The 25348-nt window shown below is 40.0% G+C and overlaps 1 protein-coding gene across 2 annotated transcripts in view; it reads left to right on the plus strand.

Moving 5' to 3' along the window:
- Positions 1-25348, plus strand: part of spidr (scaffold protein involved in DNA repair) — a 58459-nt gene that overhangs the window by 17089 nt on the left and 16022 nt on the right. For both annotated transcript variants that reach the window (XM_047367501.1, XM_047367502.1), the window contains 3 exons: positions 7649-7853; positions 9841-10070; positions 23267-23425. In XM_047367501.1, coding sequence (XP_047223457.1) covers positions 7649-7853; positions 9841-10070; positions 23267-23425 — 594 coding nt within the window. The remainder of the gene's footprint in view (positions 1-7648; positions 7854-9840; positions 10071-23266; positions 23426-25348) is intronic.

The raw sequence follows: 25348 nt of genomic DNA on the forward strand, positions 1-25348 counted from the left end.
TAACATAGAAGTGACTGCAACAATTCGCCTGAGATACTCTCTTCTCTCAATTATCTCACTTGCATTTGCAGATGCTATCATCTGTGCAACGTTTCCCTGAATGCTAGTTGCCTGGCAGCTTTTCCATGCAACAACACTGTCCTTGTGCGTTGGTGCTGTCTCATGTTTGCCAAAGATGACTAAAGCTTTCTTCCAGTTCTTGCAACCACTACTGGCCAAACTATCATGTTTGATGTTTTTGCCAAACACTCTACATGGGAAGCAGAAAGCTGTATTCTGGTAGACTGAATATTCTAACCAGTTGTGCTTTTCAAACCAGCTGTGGTGAAATGCTCGCTTCTGTGTACCAAAACTATGGAGTGGGTAGCTCTTCAGCTTCAACTGTCTGGGTCCTGTGTCTTTGTCACCTAAATCGAACCCTGTAGTGGAGTGAGCTGCTGCTGCTTCATCATTTTCCCTCTCTTGAACTTGATCTTCCTCTGCCTTTTGATCCATCTCTGGATCTCCTTGCTCTGTCTGTCTTGACCTTGCCTGTTGATCTGTTCCTCCCTCTGCATCTCCTTCTCCCTGACACTTTACGATACATTGAAACACAATTAATTGAATAAATAACTGATCAACATGAAGGCTAATGCCATGACTTTCACTCAAAACACAATAATTGTTTGCTCCCAAATATTTTGAAGTCTCTCAGATTACATTTTGGGTCCATATGTGGCTAAAATGGTTGTAATATCAAACCGTGAAAAATATCTCTTTATTATTGAAATATAGTAATATTAAGGTACTCTTTAAAATATTTGGGTCAGGTTAATTTGGCTTATATATGCCTCTCTTGACTATCATCACTTTGTAATTATTACTCTCCTAAATAAAAGCTCATAGTTTATAGGTCTGATATTGTGCACCTTGACTGAAATACTTTATATTTTATATTCATAATAAGGTGAAAACTTTTGCAACACTTGAAGTACTTGGACCAAATTTATTTGCAGACCAACGCGTTTTGGCTTTTGGCCTTCTTCAGCGTTATTACAAATCACCACACAAGTTGTATTTAAATAATAAAGTACAATCCAGAAAAAAATCAAATAGACCAATCAGCATGCATATCTAGTATATGTTTGTACAAAGTATTATTTCAGTAACATTTATTTAGTGAACAATTCCCCACACTTTCAGATTAGGTATTTTTTAAATAATATTTTTTATTTTAATACAGTTGCTTTTAAATCCACTCAAGGGCAAATACTAATTCAAAAACAATTCAAAATTCTCCCAAAAACTAACTTTAAAACAATTTTAGATGGCTCTTCGGTGAATATTGTCGCTATTTTTAGACCGTGCAGCTACTCATTAGGCCCTAGCAGGGTGACTCTTGCTGTAGACTCACCTTTTCAGAAGAGGTCTCTCCCTTTTCACTCTCTGTGCTCATCTTTCCTGACTCCTACAGGTCAATAGCAATGGTGAAGTGATTATTATTAGTGTATTATTATTATTATCCACTGATGATAATCAGACGTGAATGAGCTCAGCTCCTGTTTCACGGTGTGCAATCATCCATGTGTAAAGTGAGAAACACAGCTGATGCTCAAGAATGGAGTCCACCCAAAAATAGTAGATGGTAAAAAGAATGCACACTTAACTCTACAAACAACCAGGAGGACCTTCACAATGTATTTCAGACTAACTAGTTAGCTAAGTAGCAACGTTGTTTTAGGGCTGGAACTCTCTTTCGTACGGAGTGCAAGCCAGGTTTTTATTTGTCAAACAGGGAGCACTTGGTTCATTAATTACGTGGGACTTTAAGCTGTTAGCTGGGGGCTGGAGCTAACTGTTACTACCAGCAGTGATGATTAATAATTACCTCCTTGAAAAACTTTCATATATCCATTCTTTGTTGAATCTTCTCCTGACCTGCTCATTGAATCTACTTGCTGCTCCAGTCAGCTGTGTACTACTGGCTGCAAGCAAAGTCACAGGGAAAACGTGGACTGGATTTCAAGTGATGTGTGCGTACTCTATGAACAAGTGGAATGGATTGGATAACTATGCACTGATGGGGCTCTCGCCCTTACACTATGAAGTAACGGGAAACTGACAAATAAATAATCATAGTTGAGTTAATAATGACAGTTTATATGATTATTTATTTAAACTCACATTTTGACCACATTATATTGAATTTGTTGGCAGTTTTTTGTAAAAAGAAAAAAACATTTTTATAAATAAATAAAACAAAATAAAAATTGTTTTAGGGGGGGCTTGAGAATATTTTAGTGAGGCTTCAGCCCCCCTAAAACAGGCCTAGTGACGCCACTGGTTGTAACATAGGCTCCATGGTTTACTCCACACCTCAGGAATCTGCGCAGGGAAAAGGAAGAAGCTCACAGCAGTGGTGATTTGGTTCGGTACAGGCAGGCCAGGAACAGACTTACAAAGGAGATCAAAGCAGTCAAGAGAAGCTACAGTGAGAAGCTGAAGAACAGCCTTTCTACTGGTGATGCTTCAGCTCTATGGACTGGTCTGAGAAACCTGACTGCCTATAGGAGCCCCTCCACCCATCCTGAGCAGAGTCGTCTCCTGGCCAACCCTCTGAATGGCTTCTACTGCAGACATGACAAGAAGCCATTCACACCTCAAATCATCCCCTCTACATCCCATTCAGGAACAAATTTCTCCCATAAAGCAACCAACCCCCCACCATCAGATCCTCTGCCTGCACTAAAGATCTCCGAGAAAGAGGTAAACAGGCTCTTTCAGCGCATGAAAACAAAGAAAGCTGGAGGACCTGATAACGTCTCCCCATCATGCCTGAAAGCCTGCGCACATCAACTTGCTCCGATCTTCACAAGGATCTTCAACAAGTCACTGGAGAAATGTGAGGTCCCCTCCTGCCTCAAACGACCCACCATCAGATCCTCTGCCTGCACTAAAGATCTCCGAGGAAGAGGTAAACAGGCTCTTTCAGCGCATGAAAACAAAGAAAGCTGGAGGACCTGATAACGTCTCCCCATCATGTCTGAAAGCCTGCGCACATCAACTTGCTCCGATCTTCACAAGGATCTTCAACAAATCACTGGAGAAATGTGAGGTCCCCACCTGCTTCAAACGATCCACCATCATCCTGGTGCCCAAGAAACCCACCATCGTAGGATTAAATGACTACAGGCCTCTAGCCCTGACGTCTGTGGTCATGAAATCCTTTGAGCGGCTGTTGTTGAACCACCTGAAAGACATCACAGGACCCCTGCTGGACCCCCTGCAATTTGCTTACCGAGCAAACAGGTCGGTAGATGATGCTGTTAACTTAGGTCTACACTTCATCCTGCAACACCTCGACCGTCCAGGGACGTACGCCAGGATCCTGTTTGTAGACTTCAGCTCGGCCTTCAACACCATCATACCAGACATGCTCCACCAGAAGCTCACCCAGCTCAACGTCCCAGCCTCCACCTGTCAGTGGATCAACAGCTTCCTGACGGACCGACAGCAGCAGGTGAGACTGGGGAGCATCTTCTCCTGATCCAGATCAATAAGTACTGGTGCCTCTCAGGCGTGTGTTCTATCCCCACTCCTCTTCTCTCTGTACACAAATGACTGCACCTCATCGGACTCGTCCGTGAAACTCCTTAAGTTTGCAGACGACACCACTGTCATTGGACTGATCCAGGACGGTGATGAGTCTGCATACAGACAGCAGGTGGATCGGCTGGTACACTGGTGCGGTCAGAACTACCTTGAACTGAACCCACTCAAGACTGTGGAAATGGTGGTGGACTTTCGGTCCATCTCTGAGGACCTGAGATGGTCTTCACACATAGACACTGTTCGAAAGAAGGCCCAGTAGAGACTGTACTTCCTGAGGCAACTCAAGAAGTTCAACCTTCCACAGGAGCTGCTGGTCATCTTCTACACTGTCATCATTCAGTTTACTAAAACCAGCCGCCACAGACACAGTTTCTTCCCCCAGGCTGTTTCTCTGATGAACATTTAATAGGAGTACAAAACAACAGCATACAGATGTTGCAAATGCACCATTTTATTATATATGTGTATATTGTACATTGTAAATATGTATATTCTGTAATACAAAAACAAAACCAAAGAGCAAAGTGTACCGGAGTCAAATTCCTTGTTTGTATGTATGAACTTGGCAATAAAGCTGATTCTGATTCTGATTCTGATTCATGGTAAGAAAAAAACAGCATTGTCTTTCGGATTCGAGGGTTTTACCTTTAAGGACTCAAAAACATTGTCTTTAGCAGGTTCGAAAATACTTTCAGTTTAACCTAAAATGTACAAGTCTACACAGCAGATTTCAAACGGTCCTTATTTATTAAACAAAACTGAAGACAAAATAGAGAAGCATGTTCCTTGATTCAGTAGTTTAACAACCACCTCATTGAACTTAATTACTTGAATAAGTTGTTTTCTGTTTGACTTTTTTTACCCTTAATGTGGAGGAGTTTTTGCCCACTCTTTTTTCCAACATTTCTTACATGACCCCATTTTAGACAGAGTTAGTCTTAACTGTAGAATACAGTGGTATACAGAGGGGGCGTGACTGCATGGTGCCCAGAACCTCTAGTGTCAAAACAGTTCCAAATCACCCCTCAACCACCATGCTTAATTGTTCTTATGAGGTGTTTGCACTTTTATTTTGTTCCTTGTGGGTGGGAGGGCATTTTGCATGTTCTGGATTATGGCCAGACATGTCTGCCAAGGTCCCATCGGTCCAAAGTACACTGTTCCCAGACGTCTTGAGGTTTATTTAAATGCAGTTTTGCAAACCTAAGTCATGTTGCCATTCTCTTTTTGAGAGTGAAGATACTTTCTCTTATGAAACTTTCCAATCAAGCCATTCCTGCTCAGTGTTTTTGTAATTGTACTTTCATCAATGTTAGTTAACATTTAACATTCCAAATGAGGCCTTTAGAATATGAGATGGAGCTGAGTTTTAGCGTTGAGCTCTTGGGAAAATTGGCAGCCGTCTCTAATGTTTTGCAAATGTGAATAATTTACCTCCCTGTAGAATCAATGGCTGTAAATTGTTTGGAAAAGTCTTTATAACCTCTCCCAGATTGCAGTTGCTTTTCTGAGGTCAGAGCTAATGTCTTTCTGTTTCAGGATTGTGTTAACATAAAACTGCCAACTCCTGGCTTATAGAGGTGCTCCCACTTACTGATCATCAATTAATCAGGTATCTTTGACTGGCAGACCTGTCTGCTACTTTTTCTTGTAAATACCACTGAAGTAGAACAATGTACTTGGCTCAGTTTTCGCCATTTTGGCTTCATTTTTTGTTTAATACCAAATGACACCGTGAAACTTGTTTTATACATTTGAGGTTATGTTTAAATAAAACCCTGCATTTAAAAGACAGCGTAGTTTATTTTTTTACCATGCCTGAATGGTCATTGTTTTTCCTGTGAAGTATTTTCCGTTGTGGTATCCTTTCCTTTGTTCTGTCAAATATATGAAGTCAGTAAAACGCTTACCTGTCTGTTGGAGGAAAAAAACAATTCCCACAACGAGTTGATTCATTTTTCCCACTCATCTGCGTATCTAATGTCATCACTTACAATCAGCATGTGTCTGAAACATGCCGCGACATGCCCTGCAGTTTCAGTCTGAAAGGGCACTCTTGGCTCTGAGTTAGTGGTAATCTGTCATCCCACCATTATCCGTGTAACGTGGGACAAATAAATGGCTGTTATTCAACTTGTGTGATTCCCGGTGTAAGCGTCTCTTAAGTGTTGGATCTTTTAACACAGAAATGTCTTAAATCTGAGATGATTACGCCTATTAAATCGAAAACTGGCTCGAAATCTCGGCTTTCACAACTTTTTGCCTGTTTTTTTGTTTTTTTAAGAAACGAAAAGTATTTTTTCAACAAACGGCATCACATTTTGAAAAGTGATTTTTTTTAAATTTTTTTATATATATGTATAAATATTTAACACTGGAATATTATAAGTATAAATATTAATAATACTCCAGCATTGGAAGGTTTGTAACGTGCGTCGGAAAAGATGAACATAATTGAAGTTGCACTTGTTCACAGTGGCACGCAGTAAACAGTCTTGTGGAGGTGGCCGACAGCTAATCTGAGTTTGACATTCAAACTCTCTCAAGCTGTCAGCCCCCTTACATTTGTAGAATAGTCTATTCTACTTAATTCAAAGATTTCCTTTTCTTTTTTTTTTATGTTCCTCATGCTGTCAATATATTTAGAGCAGAATCTGGTTTTCTTGCACATGTTATAGATGTTTAAATTTCTGTTTAAGTTCCTAAGCTCCATCCTTTCCGGCCAATCAAATAGAGAACCTGTAGAGTTGACGCAGCTGGTGCAGTGCCTCTTAAAACTACCTATACTCTTTGAACTTTCTCTCATTGTTTCACATTGCAGCTGCAAACCTCGATGCACTTTATTGGGACTTTATTTGATAGACTGACGCAACGTTGTGCATAATTGTGAAGTGGAAAAATACAGTTTTGTTTTCTTTTTAAAAATACAATGTGAAGTGTTATGTATTTGTATTAGGCCCCCTTTACTCTGACTTCCCTAAATATAATCCAGCGCTACCAAGTGCATTTGGACGTCTCCTAATAAGTAAACAGAGGCCACCTGTTTGTGGTTGAATCTTAGTATAAATGGAACTGTCCTTTCAAAGCTTCGGAGGTTAGTGGGAGAACATTAAAGAACAAACCAGAAGACGGGTCAGTCATAAAGTTGCGGAGAAATATAAAGCAGGGTTACATCTCAATATCCCAAACTTTGGACATTTCATGTAGTGCTATTAAATCCATCATCCAACTACTGAGTATGGTAAAACTACACCACTACTAAGGTATAAAAATTTTTTTTGAAAAGGGACATGGTGAACATTTGGAATAAGCAGATAAAACTTGAAAATTTGGCCCATTTGCATACTTAACCAACCCTAACCTCAGCACAGAAAACTAACTCTGCATATCAGCCTCAACACATGGCATCATGTGGTGGTGATGCGTTTCTTCATCAGGGACAAGGAAGATGGTTGGAGCTGATGGATAGATCTAAATACAGAGAAATCTTGCAATAAAAACCTGATAGAGGCTTGAAAAAAGCTCAGACTGAGGCAGATCTTCACCTTCCAGCAGGACAGCGGCATACAAGCATACAGCCAGGGCTACAATGCAAAGCATTCTCATTTGTCAGAGTGGCCCAGTTAAAGTCGAGCGTAAATCCAACTGAAAAGCTGTGTCAAAACCTGAAAACTGATGTTAACAGACACCTTCCATCCAATCTGAGTAAGCTTAAGCTATTTTTGCAAAGAAGAGTGGGAAAGGAAATCGATCTCTAGATACATAAAGCTGGTAGAGACATATCCTATAAAACTGAACCTGAAATCAGTGAAGAGTTGTTTCAGAAGGTATTGACTCCAGGTGGGCTGAGTGGAAATGCAAACAACTCTTTAGATTTTTATCTGTAAAACATTTTAAAACTATCCATTTTTTTCCATTTAACAAGTAAGCTTTTTTTTTTTCCTATACAGGATCCCAAGCAAATACTTTGCAGTTGTAATATATTAAATGTGGAAAAGCTCAATACTATATTTTAGAAGGTATCCAGAGTCTATAATTGATCATCTTCTCTTTACAGGCAAAGTCTGTCTATTGAGGGCTTCAGCTGTCCTGTTATCCTGAACACTCACTTCATCCAGAAAGTGTCCTCTGCTTCCAAACCAGATAATACTTCCTTACAAAAGATCTGGCTGTCTGCAGAGAAGCGCATGCCTTATTTCTTGGGTAAAACGTTTGGACTGCTGGATAAATGCCACACGCAAGGTGAAAGCAGTGCAAAGCAGGTACTGTTACAGAAACACTGTCACGAGAAATGTATTTAAAACTGTAAATTGGCCAACATGTTAGATGGGTAACAAACCGAAGTAGGCAGCTTTAAACTGACAGAGAAAACTTTAATCAGACTGAGAAATGAGTTCTTTAGCACATAATGAAAGCATTAAAATGCTGTGTAAAGAGGTTCAGCTATAAGCCTCGAGATTCTGCTTAGGTTTAGTTATCGTGCAAAAGAACAAGAATTCAAGAGGATCATGTTGGTATTATTTAGGAACTCATATTTACAAAATTACAGCTGCTGTTTTACAGATTGTGGTTGTTTGCCAAAGGGTTCATCACAGTGTCTTGATGATAATCACAACCATAAAGAATAATAAATAGTTGTGATTGAGTACATAACCCAGCACAATTAGCTATATTCTCAGCGTGTACTCTAGAAATGTCATAGGTGATGGATTTTCTCATACAATTATTTACCTAAAGTTGTTCAGCAAATAGAAGTAAATGGCCAGATTTATTTCTGGCATCTGTTAATAATTGTTTTTACACCTTTTCCTCAACACTCCCTCTGTGTCCGCATTTGTAAGTCGCCATAAGGGGGGGAAGTTGTCCTTGTGCAAAATGTAGTTACTGAAATATCTCCACAGGTTGATTTCATGTCCAAATATATAGGAATGTATAATCAAATCACTCCATTTTATTCCAGTATAATCCATTCTTACAGCACAAATCAGATTCTGTTACATGGAGTCCAGTTTTAGTCATTATTTTAATACAATACCATCAAATGAGTTCATCAGGTAATCTAAATGGTTTCATGTATCTACAAAAGCTCAGCTGATTGCATGAGTCACTGACTGTGCAGCAATCCTTCTTGAGAATGCAGGTGGCGACAGTGGAACGAACGGACCACCTTCTTGTTAACGAGAAGAAAGCTCAATCAGAACCAGCGGCCATCAGATGAGACCGGCAGCAGGGCCGATAAGACAGAAAAAACAAAGAGCTGCTGGTCCAGAAGTACGCAATAAGCATTGCATTCTGCAGATACATGTGATGGACAAATGAAGCAGTTGTACATCACATCCTTAAGTGTTTGGAAGCAAAAACAATCTGCTCGCTCCTTCTGGTCAGACAAATGTATACAGTATTTGTTGAGTGTTAATGTTTTGTTTTATTTCTGCAAATTTAAAGTTTAGGAACATGTAATACTTATAAACCAATAAGAGAATAATTCAATAAAAATGTCAATAGTATTCATCTTGAGTTGTAGTTGCGTTTAACCTTTATACACTTCAATATGACAGCACTCCAGCCACCCCACCCCCCCCACCCCCCCAGCTCAGGTTTACTTCATTAAGCCTCTGTAATTGGGCCACACGCTCTACCGCTACGCCAGGCGCCGCGCCAGTTTCCAGTAGTTTCTGATTGAAGCAAAGATTAACATGCTTGAACAATAATCCTTTTAGTTGCTTTTACCTGTTGGCTTTACATAGTTCATTTTACAAGGGTTGTATTGCTTTGTATTTACATGACCCAACATTTGTTCTGAAGGCTACTCAACTATCTGCAGTGGTACTTGTAACACTTTGAGAACTATATGTTTAAAAAAAACAGCTGTTCTGTCTGAAATAAATCAGCTGAAGTGGTCAACTGTTAAAAATCTATCTATCATCGTTCCCTTTGTAGAAATGGTTTTGGCCATAACATAAAAGAATTTTTTTAAAAGTTGAAAGCTAAACTGCTATCCCCCTTTTTTAAATTACTGAAAGAAGTCCATAAGATTGTTGTATTTGAGAGGCTGAAACAAATCAAACTTGATCATGTTGGTTTCATGGTTTCATATAATTTTTGGAAAAGAAAATCCTTCATCACAATACTTCTTTTTGATCTTCCGTATTCTAGCAGTCACTTGTGATAAATAAATGTTTCCCCAACAAGCTGCCCATCGTTTGTTGTTTTGTTTTGTCAAATTGTTCTGGTTCTTTTCTCTTACAGGTTGCAGCATCTGATGTTCTCTGCAGTTTTAGGACAAGACAATGTCTCTCTCTCCTGGAAGCCATTGAAGGACTTGGCCAGGCAGGATTTGTGGACCAGGATGTGGATGTGGTTGTCCAAAGAGTTTACTCCATCCCTATAGCAGACTGTTCTCCTGTGTCCTTTCTCAAACACAGAGCCTCCCTTCGGTCCTTCGGTGCTCCTCCTCCTTCAGAGAAAGGAAAAACCAGGTACTGTAAGAGCCTGATAATTGGCAGCCCAGGGGGCCTCTTTGGTTCATCGCTTTGCTCAAAAGAAACAGAAGAAATTAAATCATGTTCTTCTACTTTCTGTCGTTTGCTGCAATTGAATTTCTTCCTTTTGTTGGAGGTGCATGCTGACTTTTTTCCAGATCCCATATGTTTCTCCTGCGTGACATGATGTGTCTCAGTGGTCGAGCTATTGTTCATGGAGCAGCAGGCCCCACAGAGTGCTCACGCTGTCTCCAGCCATATGGCATTCCTTGACAAAGGACACAAACATTTGTAATTGAATCCAGTCTCCTTGTTATTGTTTCTGGCCAGTTCTCAGGAAATACAACAGTATGTGAATAAACTCCTGTGCCCCAACAAACCAGCACATTATGCTAAATGGAGAACATTGTTATATATATTTAATTCAATATATCATACTTTCTTTATATTGCTCTTATGCAATCAAATGTAGCACAAAGTGCTTTTGCAGGAGCAAGCATGCAAAAAAACATCAAAGAACACATCAAGAAATTGATGAATTAAGTAAAATATTAATTATTACACAGCTAAATGTCAAATAAAATGCAGAACTGAAAGGAAAAAACTAGTTTGGAAACACCAGGGACAGGTATAAACAATCTTAAAAGCATACAACCTCGAATTCCAAAACATTAAAAAAGTACTTTATCCATAAGACAAATAAAGACTAATTATTGAGTTACATTTAATTGGTTATTAAATCTCAAATTCTGCAGTAATGTGGTTTGAAAAATAGAATTTAAAGAAATTATGGTCAATTTAAAAATGCAATAAAACGAGACCAATAAAACTTACGTTAAATCTGATTCGCAGATAAAGTAAATAATGAGACCATATTACTGAGGTTCAAGTAAAACCCAAGTTAAAAATATAAGGTTACAATTTCCCTTTAGAAACGTCAACACTCGCAGCTGCCCTTTGGTCCTCAGGAAGGCTCTTCCGCAGGCTGGATTTATTATAAATGAATGACGCCCTGCCCATTTTTCGGTTTAACTTTAGGCATCAACAAATACTTTTTTTTTTTTTTTTTTTTAGATGAAAGCAAATCAGATCAATAGGTCTGAAACTAGGGCTGCAAGGTGGCGCAGTTGGTAGCACTGTTGCCTTGCAGCAAGAAGGTCCTGGGTTCGATTCCCGGCCAGGGGTCTTTCTGCATGGAGTTTGCATGTTCTCCCCATGCATGCGTGGGTTCTCATCGGGTACTCCGGCTTCCTCCCACAGTCCAAAGACATGCCTGTTAGGTTAATTGGTCTCTCTAAATTGCCCTTAGGTGTGTGAATGAGTGTGTGTATGGTTGTTTGTGTGTTGCCCTGCGATGGACTGGTGACATGTCCAGGGTGTACCCTGCCTCTCGCCCATAGACTGCTGGAGATAGGCACCAGCTCCCCCGTGACCCACTATGGAATAAGCGGTAGAAAATGACTGACTGAGGTCTGAAACTATTAATACTTTTAAAAACCAGTGAAGGCACCTTTTAAAACACACAGGCTGCCAATGCAGAGACATCAAATCGGTGAGATTTTGTTGGTTCTGTTTTGGTGCTGTCCTTGCTTAGGATCAAATATACCACAGCTGTCAAAGGTGTTCACACCCTGTTAAACTGCCAAGTTTTCTGCTGTATAAAAATTCGATTTTGATAAAATGCCTTCTAAATTATAAATAAATTCTGTACAGTTCAATTAAATGACAAATTTATTAGAATGGGAAAAAATATAAATCTGCAATAACCTGGTTACAAAAATATGCACACCCCGGGATTATTGCTGTGCCGAAGAACCTTCTGATTCCGTTTCTGCTTTCATTTTTCTTAAGTTCCCATTTGCCATCAGTTGTAATAAATCTGAACGTAAAATGCAGTTCAGCCATCCTAGTGGGATTTTTCTGACATCTGCTTATTTGTATCCTTCAGCTAAAAAAACCCTTTAGCTATGCACCTTGCCACAGTGAAGGCAGTCACTAATAATTGGAGAAACAAGGACGAGGTAATGAGACATTACAAAAACTAGATGTTTCTTCAAAATGTATGAAAAGACATGACTGAAACTGGGTAAGTGAGCCCGCCAAAAGGCTGACGGCAAAGGCTGACGGCAACACTTGAGGAGCTGTAGAAATTTCCAACAGGTGCTTGTTGTATTTTCATGTGTCAACAATCTCTCTTTTTCTCCATATGTCACTACTAAGGATTAGGGATGCACAATATTAGACTTTAATCCAAGTAAAACCTTTAGCCTAACTAAAATCTTCCCAAACTTGTGTGGAAAAATGTATTGGGTACCAATGAAACCAAACTTTCAGGCTGTAATTGTAAATGGCATGTTCAACACAAAAACACCACTGCACATCATTGATAGACCTCCATATCCACAGTGTGTGTATATGCTGGTGCCAGCATCATCTTATGTTCAGATGGAACTGAGGTTTTTGTCAAGGTGGATGCAGTTAAGAGTAGTTCCGCATCACTACAGGTTGCTTTTGGCCCAAAACCTTAAGCTGTCTGTTAGAAAGCTCATGATGAAGAGGAATTGCAGCAACACTGCTACAGAAATGAATGAACTCCATGTCTCCTAATGACACCACCCAGCGAAAGCATGTCCAGATTAAAAAGCGATAAGCTTAAAATTGAACCTTGTGGGACACCCTAGTTTAAATCTTGACATCTGTGACATCTGCATCTTTATAGGAAAGTGAAAAATAAATGTATGTTTACAAACTGTATGGGGGATTGTTCTTTCTTATTCTCTAATGTGACGAACTGAGACCCTTCTTTAGCTAAATCACAAGAGATTTTTTCTTTTTCAGTTACTAGAGTTAATAAAAAAAAACATTGATAAAATAAAAATAAATTGAATGTTATTCACTTTATCTGCATCCAGTTTCCTATTTTCAGAATATAGGTACAAAAGTCTAAGTTTTCTACACAGATTTCTTGGAAGTGGTTTTGGATGTGAAGAATATTCAGTATGGAGTTTGTAAAATACAGGAATAAATCTAGTACAGTGTAAGATCGTTCAAAGAATCACAGTTATGAATTTTAACATGAGCTGGAATATTTAGAGGTTGAACTACAGTTTGCTGAACGTTTTTTCTATTCAGTTTGTTTTGAGAAGACTTCATAAATGTGCACGATTTTTAGGGGCTTTCTTTATAACAATGCGTTCTTTCTCTTTTTGTACAGACTGGATGAGTACTGTATATCTTGTGGTTGCATAATAGTCAGCGTTGACCCCCCTTTCTTCAATGTTCAAGCAGTTCAAACATCTTTTATTGTTCTTGCAAATTTCTATTCATTTATGAACATTTCCGGGCACAAAAAAAAGTTACAAAAAACTTCACCCAAATGTCCAATTACATACACTTCCTGTAGGTGTTACCAGATCAGAATGGAACAGTGATTGTAATCTGAGCCCTGTTTTGACTTTTGAGCTACTTGTAGCTGAACGTCCACAGATCTTCCTACCAGCATGTTTCTAAAGTCTAATTGAACAACCCAATAGAAGCATAACCCTGTAGCTCTTAAAGTGTACTTTCATGAAAAGGCTGAAACAATTCTTTAAAAAAAAAAAAACAGCATTGGCAAATGATATTATTGCTGCTTTAAATATTAGTTATTATCTAATTAGTCACTCATCACATGTAAATCCTCACAATTATCTTGAGTTTTTCCTAAACACCTTTCCCCTGCCTCCCGCCCATAGACTGCTGGAGATAGGCACCAGCTTCCCCACGATCCACTATGGAAGAAGCGGTATAGAAGATGACTGATGATCTTTCCTTTGTTAAATTATGTCATGTACTGTATGAGGAAACCATATAAGGAAGAAATTAGACCATCTTAATTTAGGTTTTTTTTACCCTCTAAATAAAGTTCTAATTATTGGGCCAATAATTAATATAGTTCTGGTTATTTCTGTAATATGAATTAAATTGTCTTTCTCCTGTGTTTTTATATTTAGTAATTTTTTCATCCCTAGTACGTTAGAGCAATTACAGATGCCTCTTAACAACTTGTAAAAAAGTTATTTTATTATGGTTAAAAAGTAAAAAAAAATGTCTTTAGTAATTTGGTTCAAAAATTGAAACTCATATTTAGATTCATTACATACAAAGTCATACATTTCAAATGTTTATTTCTTTTAATTTAAATAAGTATCGCTTACAACTACTAAAAAACCCAGATAGTTTCTCAGAAAACATGAATATTGCCAATTTAAAAGGGAATTTTTAATACTGAAAGGTCAGCATGGCTGTGTACCGTACACCATATGCATCCAGTACTTTTGTCAGAGCTCATTTTACATGACTGGCTGCTTCATTGTGGTTTGGCTTTAAGGGAATCAGCATGTGGCTATGCTCAGGTGTTAAAGAAGCCCATGTTGCTTCAATCGTGGCCTTCAGCTTGTCTGCGTTGTTGAGTCTAGTTTTTCTAATATTTCTCTTCATAATACCCCATAGGTTGTCTGTGGTGTAAAGGTCAGGAAGATTTGCTGGCCGTCAACCACAGTGATACCATTAGGTGCCAAGTAGCCTTGGGTCAGTGTGAGATTGGACCAGTATGAGATGCTTCTGAAATTTTGCAGCACTGACTCCAGCTGCAGTCCAGTCCTTGTGATTTTCCCTAAACTTGCCTCTCAGTCCTCTCAATAGTGCATTTACCGTCTGCTTTTTGCGCAACTTTGAAGGCAACGGTAGCTCAGGTGGTAGCGGTTCTTCCTGTAACTGGTGGGTTGCCCGTTCTAACCCCACTCTGTCCATCTCAGTCGTTGTGTCCTTGGGCAAGCTGCTGGTCAGAGGGCACGGTAGCAGCCCAGTTCTGTCAGTGTACCCCAGGGCAGCTGCGGCTAAAATGTATCCTACCACTGTTAGTGTGTGAATGTGTGTATGAATGGGTGGATGAAAAAAGCATTATACCAAGTGCAGGCCATTTATCGTTCTATTACACTTTTTCCTTTCACTCAATTTTCCATTATGTATGCTTTGATACAGTACCCCAGGCAACTTTTGGGTTGCTATTAGCAACAAGCCGAAATCATCAAATTGAACTAAAATAAATGATTTAGAATAGACTGTTTTATTTTGTTATGAATATTACCAATAATGTTCATTTAACATAACTTTATTAACTAAATAATTAAATAAATGAACTTTCTTTTCAACGATACTCAAATTTCTTGAGATGCAACTATATGCTGTATTTTTTTGCCTAAAGTACCTTAAATTTCTTTGTACACAAGCCCTAATAGTCTTAACACTTGTTTTATTTTATTTACATGCACTGATCTTCGATGCTGCAGCCTTTGAAAGTTTGAACTGTCATACCTAAACAGCAGATTCCTGTGACTCTCTAAAAGGTTATGCAGAATTTCTCAGTTAGTGATGAATCAGTTTTGGTCATTATGAAATGTCACTTTAAAAGGAATTATTTTTAGATTCTTGATACCAAAATATTTCAGCTTTAAATTACTTGGAAGATTACTGATATTGGGTTATAATCATTTGTACGATTTCTTTTCAGTGTAAGTAGTTTGGAAGTTTAAGGGAGAGGCTTGTTGTGGTTAATAAGTGAATGAAGCACTTGAAGCACATCCGTCAAATATGATCTTCGGTTGCCTGGCCCTCCCTCTGGCTTCTTGTTTGTGTCCTTTGCTGAGTAATAAAAGCATTGGTTTCTCTAAAAGTGGAAGGGCCCTGGGGGACGACAATGGTGTGGTGAGGGGAGGAAAGCTCTGGTCAGCTGACTTAACCAACCATGGTTGTAAAATGACTCTCCCCATGCTGCTCCTGTGGCTGGTAAACAAACACCACCTTGTGACCGGAAAAAGAGCCTCTGTTTCTCTCTTACTTGGGCAGATTTAACAGACACTGTTTGGAGTGAAAGGTTGATGGACAGAGGTGGGGCAGAGGTTAAGATGTGACTGTGCGTTTGTAGGTTAAAAATGTCTGGATGAATCCTTCTGCTTATTGTGACAAACCGGGACCATTGTTCACAGAGAGTATTTATAATAAAGTTCAGATTGTTTTCAGAACTACTGTTTTATTAGAAAAGACCCATAATCCATGGTACCTTTCCAGGATGTGTGCCTGCTCTTCATGGTAGTTTACTCTGCAGCCCACTGTCCTCGTTTTCTGCAAAGAGTAGGACACTTTGTACCTCTCATGTTGTCCCCAGTGTCTGACTCATTCCTCTGGTCAGCGCTTCTTTTTTAATCCTTTTTGTTTTTTTAAGCCTCTGCATTTAAGACTCAAAGGAGATCTGTACGATAGGAGATGGTAAGTTCCCGTAAGTTTCAAAAAAAGAATAAACAAGAAGATTAACTGTTTGCAGGAGGCAAGGGGAGGCAAGTTGTTTTTTTTTTTTCTTCTTCTTGGGTTAGAGAGAACACAATGTGCTGCAGGGATCTTGTTACAACCATGTTTATCGCTCTGCCTTCACCGATTGGTGGACAAAACCACGGAAGGAATCCCGCCTGTCTGCCCCCCTCCAATAAGATCTCTCCACTGTGTTCTCAGTGTGTGGCTCGCTTACTTATAGAGTGTTGCCAAGTAATGTGCTTGTGCATTGGCCTTTCATGCGTTCAAAGTGTGACTGAGTATGTGTGTGTGTATTAAAAGGGGTTATATGTTTGTGGGTGTTTGCTCAGACTTGGTGTCAAACTTCCTGGAAAAAAACTTCAGTTGCTGAGAATTCTGCGATCGCTTACAATAAATAACAAATTCCTAAAAACGGTCAGTGACTGAGTGCAGCCATTGGTTGAGGATTTTTTTTTTTGGGAGGAAAGAGTCATCGTTTGAGGATAAAATGGCCAGTAAATGGCACCAAAATGTGCCTTTTAGTACGGGGTTGTTTATGCCAAATCACCCTTTTTTCTGTTAAGTGTGAAATCCTCTTGGATATCAGGCTACAGATTTCACGTTTGAACATGCTGCACCAGTAGTGACAGTGTTTTAAAATCCACACTGAGAGAACCGCAGCAGCTGTTTTCATGTTTTAGGAAACATCAAATATAACTCATTAACCCTTACACAAATGTATTTTGTCCATAAAATTTCTAGTTCTGCTGATTATGCGATAGTTGTACAGAGGGACAGATTTACTTTTGTTTTATGCAACAACATCATATGAATTTTCCTTTTCGAGTTTCAAAAACCAACAAATCCTAAATGGGATTTACACAAAACACAGATAACATTCTTTGTTACACTAATGATTGTGAAAACAGTGGCCATCATGCAACAGTGTGAAGCTTCGAATTTCACAAACAGAAATAATCAGAAACAAATTAAATGCACATGCAACATTACTATATTATCTTTCATTGTGACAGTGAGTCACAATAAAAGATAATCTTGAATTGAATTGAGTTGATTTAATCTCCCTTAAACATTTTTGTCATCTTTTTGTTTTTTTTAGTCTTTCAGCTTTTGTTTTTGTTTTAGCAAGTAATGTGTCTCCATCCAACCCTATCTTCTACATCTTCTCTCACAACACTACCTTCATGTCCTCTTTCACTCCATCCATAAATCTCGTCTTAGGTCTTCCTATAACCCTACTACCTGGCAGTTCCAGCCTTAGCATCTTTCTACCAATGTACTCACCATCCCTCCTCTATACATGTCCGAACCATCTCAGTTTGTAAGTACTTAAAAGTTTGTAAGTGCTTAAAATCCTCCACCTTCTTTATCCCTGTAACCTCACAGCTCCACTTGAGTCCCTCTCATTCACACACGTGTTCTGCCTTGCTTCAGCTAATCTTTATTCCTCTCCTTTTTGGGGCAAACCTCCACATCTCTAGATTTTCCTCCACCTGTTCCCTGCTCTCACCACAGATCATAATGTCATATTTAAACATCATCTTCCTTGGAGATTTCTGTCTAACCTCACCTGTCAACCTGTCCATTACCACAGCATGCAATAAGGTGCTCAGAGTCAAACCTTGATGCAGTCCCAGTTCCACTTTGAACTCCACTGTCACTTCTGCAGCACACCTCACCACTGTCTTACAACTCTGATACATGTCCTGCACCACTCTAACATACTTCTCTGCTACTCCAGATTTCCTCATACAATACCACAGCTCCTCTCAGCTTTCTCTAGATCTACAAAAACACACTGCAGCTCCCTCTGACCTTATCTTTACTTCTTGTTCAACATCCTCTTATTTTTGTTGACTGAATTGCCAATCATTTTCATTGTAGTTTTAAGGAGCTGGTGCCTATCTCCAGCAGTCTACAGGTCAGAGGTGGGGTACACCCTGGAAAGGTCGCCAATCCATCTCAGGGCAACACAGACACACAGGACAAACAACCATGCACACACTCAATTCACACCTAAGGGCAATTAAGAGAGACCAATTGACCTAACAGTCATGTTTTTGGACTGTGGGAGGAAGCTGGAGTGCCCGGTGAGAACCCACGCACGCACGGGGAGAATATGCAAACTCCATGCAGAAAGACCCCTGGACCCAGGACCGTCTTGTTGCAAGGCAACAGTGCTACCAACTGCGCCACCGTGCAGCTCCCAGCTTTTAAAATGCTGATTGCAACTTGCACATGCAAAGAGCATATCCTTGATTTCAAAATGTTAGTGGTTAGTTGATGCACCCAGCTCAAACAAGCTCAAGCTGTACCAGTGTATGCTAACAAAAAATGGTACATGCATTTCAGGATGCTTGCTGTATATTGAATACACTGTATCAACATCGTCCTAATCAGATAAAATGTTATTTTAAATGTAGGAATATTGCCATTATAATTTTAGCATTGCATTATCATTGTGTAGAAAAATACAAGTTCTTCTCTACATTCCTTTTGTGTTCCATGTGGTTTCTCTCATACATAGCAGTATACAGTACTTGTGTATACAGCTAGCATAATACCACACTATATTGTATTCAATTAAAGTGTTCCTATGGGATATTCAGTTTGTCTTCTAAGGGGAGAATTGATCCCTTCAGCGGTTCGAGGACTGCAAGTTCTGGTCTGGTTGAAGAAAGTTTTAATCTATTTTTCTAGCAGAATTTGTCTCACATATCTTAGAGATAAATATGAAAGAAAATAGTTGCTGTGGCTACGACGCAAACCGTAGAGGTTTTTTTTTTTTTTTTTTTGCTTTAGCTAGTGCTTTCTGTGTCCAGAAAGATGGCGCGAACCTTGGGAATCCCATGGGCACCCGAAATGAGCAAATACCGTCCTGGATCAATGTTTCTAAGGAAGCAAAAGTACATCACTAAGCTGTGTATGAATTTTTTTTTTAATGCAGAGCTGTAAGATGTTTTAGCTTTACCACTATTTTCATTAGCTATAGTTCCTAATTTCTTGACTCTGTATGCTTCTGGTTGTCTGGAGGCTGTAGTTGAACTTTACCGTACATCTTAAATTTTGGCTCCCAGAGCCAGTTTTCCCAGTTCTTTGCATTAACTTACACGTCTTTAGATGATTACTAAGAAGAATTTAATTGCTTGACAATAGGGCTGTATTTTGAGTTAAAAGCAGTTACCAATGCGACAGTTCGACTTCTTTGGAAGTCAGTGGTGACATGTTTTGAGAATAAAAGCACGTATGGGTTTAAAGAGAGACCTCTTCGGTAATACATAATGTACAGGAATGGCTGCGGGGCCTGGGTACAGTTAGGTGTTTAGAGATAATGAGGTTAACTGTTTCTTTTTCCTTTCCAGTCCTTGTAGATCAGTCAGTCTCTATTGTTCTCATGTATTAGTTCTAGTTTTTATTTTTGTTTTATATTAATTTGCTTATTTTATAGATTTAATTACAATGGACAGCTTAGTTTGAATGGAGTTTGGGGGATATATATCTGAGGTTTATTTTCAACTGTTTCTATTGCTGAAGTAATGTTTATATCAACGCTATTACAGATAATATTTTTTGTGCAGGTTTGCACTCTTGTGTTCAGTGTTTTTTATAGTCTTAAATCGAGAAATATTCAGTTAGGTTAATCTGTTGTCAGCAACAAAATGCTGCAATAAATATGCTTCAGGAGATTGAAGGTGTTTTAAACCTGCATTTGACAGTTCTCACCAGCTTTACTCATGTTTGAGTAATGTTTGCAAGGATTGTTTTAACCAAACTGAATTAAATACCTATTATCAGTTATTAACATTTTCAGCACGATACCATTGTGTTGGTTTAAGTTACTGAGTAGTTTGAAAGTATCTGAAGACAGAAAAAGGATTATTCTAAGCTGTGAAGATTAAATTAAATAAGACCATCATCACATAATAGTTTTGGTAAATTACGGTTAGGTACGTTTTATATATTTTTGTTATCCTTTGAATGGCTGTTATGGAGGTGCGGTCCAATTACCGATACGGCTTCAAAACCCCAAGAACCTTTCTAGACATGACTAATGCAGCACTGACCCTCCCCTACTTGTTGCTGTGCGCTGTGCTGGTAACCTGGCTGAATGATGGCTACTACGTTTTTCCCTTGCCTGCAAAAACAGAAACGATGGCTGTTTGGGGATTTCTCCAGTTGTGAAAAGGACGGACCGTTACGGTGTGGGAACTAAAGGAGTGCCACCAACGACTCTTATTAAGACAACGCTGTTTTAAAGTGGGACACTATAGGTGGTATCGAATGCAGGCCGGCTATCCGAGTCGATAACCCAAACAATTAACCAGCTAATATTACCCTGTTACTCTACTATTACCTAGTGTTAAGCTTACTTTGTCTATCATCTGTGCTTGTTCTGATCCTACAGCGAGTTTTATTTAGCTATTAATTTTACATCTTAAACATGTGTTGTCATTGCAGCAGGTTGTAGATGTTTGATTTGGAACTATGAATATACTGACTAAAGTAAACAGCTGAAAATAATCATAGTTGATCATGGTCAGACTACTGACAGTTATTTCAGGAATGTTATTTTCACGTCTTCATCCAGGTCTCTGAAGACAAACACAGACCCCAGCAACAGAAAACATCCATAGCTCCAATCAGGTGGTTGAAAACAGCCTAAAATATCCTGCAGTGTCTGGGATATGTGGAAGCTTGCACAGGCTTGGTGGACAGTCCTCTTCCTTTCTTCCAATTTTTTTTCTTCTTCCTCTTCTTTGTCTTCTCTGGCCACCACTTGTCAAAGAGACACATATCATGTACTTGAGGGTACATGAACTCAAGTGTTTACTCTCAGATTGTGCAGGACTTTGTCTGGGCTTGACTCACTGATACTGGAGCTTTTAGCTGTTGAGGATCTGAGCTGACTGGGAGCAGCAGAGTGCAGGAATACTCGACTCTTCACTACCTCATAACTGTAGACCAAAGGTCTGCTCTGTCAGCAGCAGCCTTTCAAACCAGCTACTGACATTAACACACAAATGTCAGGACTAAGTAGCAACCCTGCGTTGTTAGTGTGACACAACAATGTGACGTTTCATCAGTGTATAAAAAGGTGTTTGCGTTTTCAAACTGCATCAGGTTTTTTAAGATATTTTTTCAGCACTAGTGGCCTTTATTTTTCCATTTTTTGACAGTAGGTAGACAGGAAAGAGGGGTAGAGAGAGGGGGAGACATTCGGTAAATGTCGCCGGATCCGGGACTCGAACCCGGGACAGCCGCCATTCGAGGACTGTAGCCTCTGTATATGGTCGTGCGTTTTCGCCCCTACACCACCAGCGCCGCCGAACTGCATCAGGTTTTGAGACAATGTGATAAATATTTCAGCATGCAACAGTTTCTTTCATAGATCAGCTTAATTTAAAAAATATTTTACTTCCAGTCTATGAAATTAACTGCATGTTTGCACTGAATTTGCTTGACAGCCTTCTTTGACACTTTTGCTATACTGAGGTAGTCTTCAGTATTCAAAGAAATGTATTTTCCGTATTTAAAACACAGAATGTCATGCTTTAATTAGGCCAGAGCACCAAAGGAGGTGATGTGAAGGCATATTAAAATGCAAGTATTTCTTATTTTCTCTTCTTTGTTTCTGTAAAATGTATCTGGACAAACTGTTTTTTATTCAATTTAAAGGACAAATCTAGTTGCTTTTGTGAGAATATACATTCTCTAAAGTGTAATTTTTTTGTGCGTGTGGCTGGGCTTTTGTGTATATGTACCACGAATTTTATGTGAAAATCCAACACAAAGGAATGTGATGAATGATTTTCAAAATCAGAAATCAGTTGTGTGCATATGCGTCCACTCCCCAAAGCTTTACCTCTATTTTCATTAGCTATAGTTCCTAATTTCCCTAACTTCCCTATCTCTACTGAAGAGCAGCATTGCAGTAGCATAACACCATCTCCATGATTCATTGCATAGATGGACCTCCTTTCACATGTTCGCTGTGTCCCCTACATGGGGCCTTGTGGCAAGCTGCAGAAAGGAGTTATTTTAACAATCTAGACAATCTTCCGCAAATGTCAGATTTTGAAAGTGCATGGCTTTTAGTTGTAGTGCAGCTCCTGCAGAGTTACCATGGGTGTCTCAGCTGCTTCTGTTATTATTGTTCACCTTGCCTGACTTGTTGGTGTAGCTGGACAACCATTTCTTAGCGAGGTTGCATTTTCTAATCAAGGATTAAACTGCGCTTCACGAGTTGTTCGAAGCTTGGGGTGTTTTTTTTTATTACCTAAGCCTGCTCTAAAATTGTCCACAACTTAATCCTTGATCAGTTTGATCTGTGCCTGTGTCTTCATGATGCTGTTTTCTCACTGATGTTCTCTAACAAACCTCTGAGGCCTTCACAGAACAGCTGCATTTGTATTAAGAGTAAATTAAACACAGAGGACTTAATTGACAAATTAATTGGCTGCACAGATTTTTATTTCTGACAAAAAGAGTAATAAGGGCTGAATATATCTGCACACCACATTTTCAGATTTTTTTTACCACCTAAAAACCGTGTATCTTTTACCATCTACCACACATTTATGCTTTACTTTCTGTTTTTCAATCTCAAAATATCTGTATAAAATACATTGAAGTTTGCAGTTGTAACGTGACCAAATCTGAAAACGTTCAAGGGGTTAGAATACTTTTGCAAGGCTCCATGTGTAACAAGTGATGAAGAGAAACAAATGATGAAGAGAACATCTTGCTAAATGCTGACAAATATTTAAAATTGTAAACATTGTTTCTGTCAGGAAATGTGTTTAACATGATATATAGGTTTTTTTTTTTTTCTTGCCTTTTGTCAGGTTATGTGTGCTCATCCAGGATAGCTTTGGGACTTTCAGCGTGCTCCAGCTCCAGCCTCTGTCCACCAGCGAGGAGCTCCACCAGTACTGCCAGATGTGGCAGGGGAGAACCTGTGTGCTGAGGGGCATTAAAGTGGTGCAGCGGGTCACTCGAGAAAGGTGAGTCACTTCTGTTGCGTCAGGGTAGTACGGCATCTGAATTGGGATTCCTGAAAGTTCATCTTCCCACCAGCAACAATTTGTAGCATTGCTTTTCTGGTAATTGCAGGGTTATCGCCCTCCCTCTTTAGCATTCTACCGTAACAGCCTCGGGTAAATGCCTGAAACAGACAGTTGCTGATAAGTAGTGATGAGAAGCACCCTCAGAGCCTTAGGCCCTTTTCCTAAACCCTCTGGAAAGACATATCAGATTCTGTTGGTTGTATTTTGGTATTTATCCAAGACTGTTCTGTTTTTAAAAGTGTAAAATTTGAACATGATGTTAGGGGCTTTCCTGAACCTTGTGATCCTGTCCTGCCAGCATTTGGACTGTGTTTACATGTAAAGTGATACCGAGGTTCATGGTCTCTGTTCCTCGTGAGTTTCCAGTCGAGATCCCAGATTAGCAGCAGTTAGTAGAACTGGTGTGGGGGCATTCAGAAACTGGCTGGGGTATGTTTACCTCCATGGTATTTTCAATGTCTGTCTAGCCCATAATAATTCTAGAGGTTGTCTTGGTCAGTGTGTGATGGATGGACTATCTCCAGTACTTTCACTTGGGCCATATTTACTCAAATGCCAAAACACTCGTGTTTTTCCACTCATTCAGGCAGGTCTCTAAATGTCAGGTAGACCTCGAAGCTTGTCCTAGAAATCCACACCGTCTGAGAGTAGTCTGTCCTACTCTTATTATTTTCCTGTAGAGGGTTATTTAATAGGACTGACAATACTAGTTGTGGTAATAAATATGAAGCAGCAAACACTAGTTTGTTAAATATTAGGCTTCCATTCACTCATAAGTGCAGCTCAACAGAAAAAATAAACTTATTACACTCTTTAGTTAAAATGTAATAACAGCGACTGTAACATTTCCTTGTACTTTACAAAAACTGGTATTTGTTAACCAAATGTTATCGATTAGATTGTCTGGATTAAATTTACTACATGTGGTTAACAAAATATCGAGGCACGTGACGTCGCCCGGTACGGCGGAGCCGGGGTCCCACCCTGGAGCCAGGCCTGGGGTTGGGACTCGTCGGAGAGCGCCTGGTGGCCGGGTTGCTCCTCGCGGGACCCGGCCGGGCCAAGCCCGAACGAGAGACGCGAGGCCATCCCCCAGTGGGCCCACCACCTGCAGGGGGAACCGTGAGGGACCGGTGCAAAGAGGATTGGGTGGCGGACGAAGGTGGAGACCTCAGCGGCCCGATCCCCGGATGCTTAGGCTGGCTCTAGGGACGTGGAATGTCACCTCGCTGGGGGGGAAGGAGCCTGAGCTTGTGCGGGAGGTCGAGAGATATCGACTAGAAATAGTCGGGCTCGCCTCCACGCATAGCGTGGGCTCTGGAACCCATCTCCTTGAGAGGGGTTGGACTCTCTTCTACTCTGGAGTGGCCCACGGGGAGAGGCGGCGGGCTGGTGTGGGTTTGCTTGTTGCCCCCCAGCTCAGCCGTCTCGTGTTGGGGTTTACCCCAGTGGATGAGAGGGTTGTATCCCTGCGCCTTCGGGTTGGGGAGAGGTCTCTGACTATCATTTCAGCCTACGGGCCGAGTGGTAGTGCAGAGTACCCTGCCTTCTTGGCGTCGGGGGTGCTGGATAGTGCCCCTCCCAGGGACTCCATTATTCTGCTGGGGGACTTCAACGCCCACGTGGGGAACGACAGTGACACCTGGAGAGGCGTGATCGGGAGGAATGGCCTCCCCGATCTGAATCCGAGTGGTGTTTTGTTATTGGACTTCTGTGCTAGTCACGGATTGTCCATAACGAACACCATGTTCAAACATAAGGGTGTCCATCAGTGCACTTGGCACCAGGACACCCTAGGCAAGAGGTCGATGATCGACTTTGTTGTCGTATCATCAGACCTTTGGCCGCATGTTTTGGACA

The sequence above is a fragment of the Girardinichthys multiradiatus genome, chromosome 6 (assembly GCF_021462225.1).
Source record: "Girardinichthys multiradiatus isolate DD_20200921_A chromosome 6, DD_fGirMul_XY1, whole genome shotgun sequence".
Classification (NCBI taxonomy): domain Eukaryota; kingdom Metazoa; phylum Chordata; class Actinopteri; order Cyprinodontiformes; family Goodeidae; genus Girardinichthys; species Girardinichthys multiradiatus.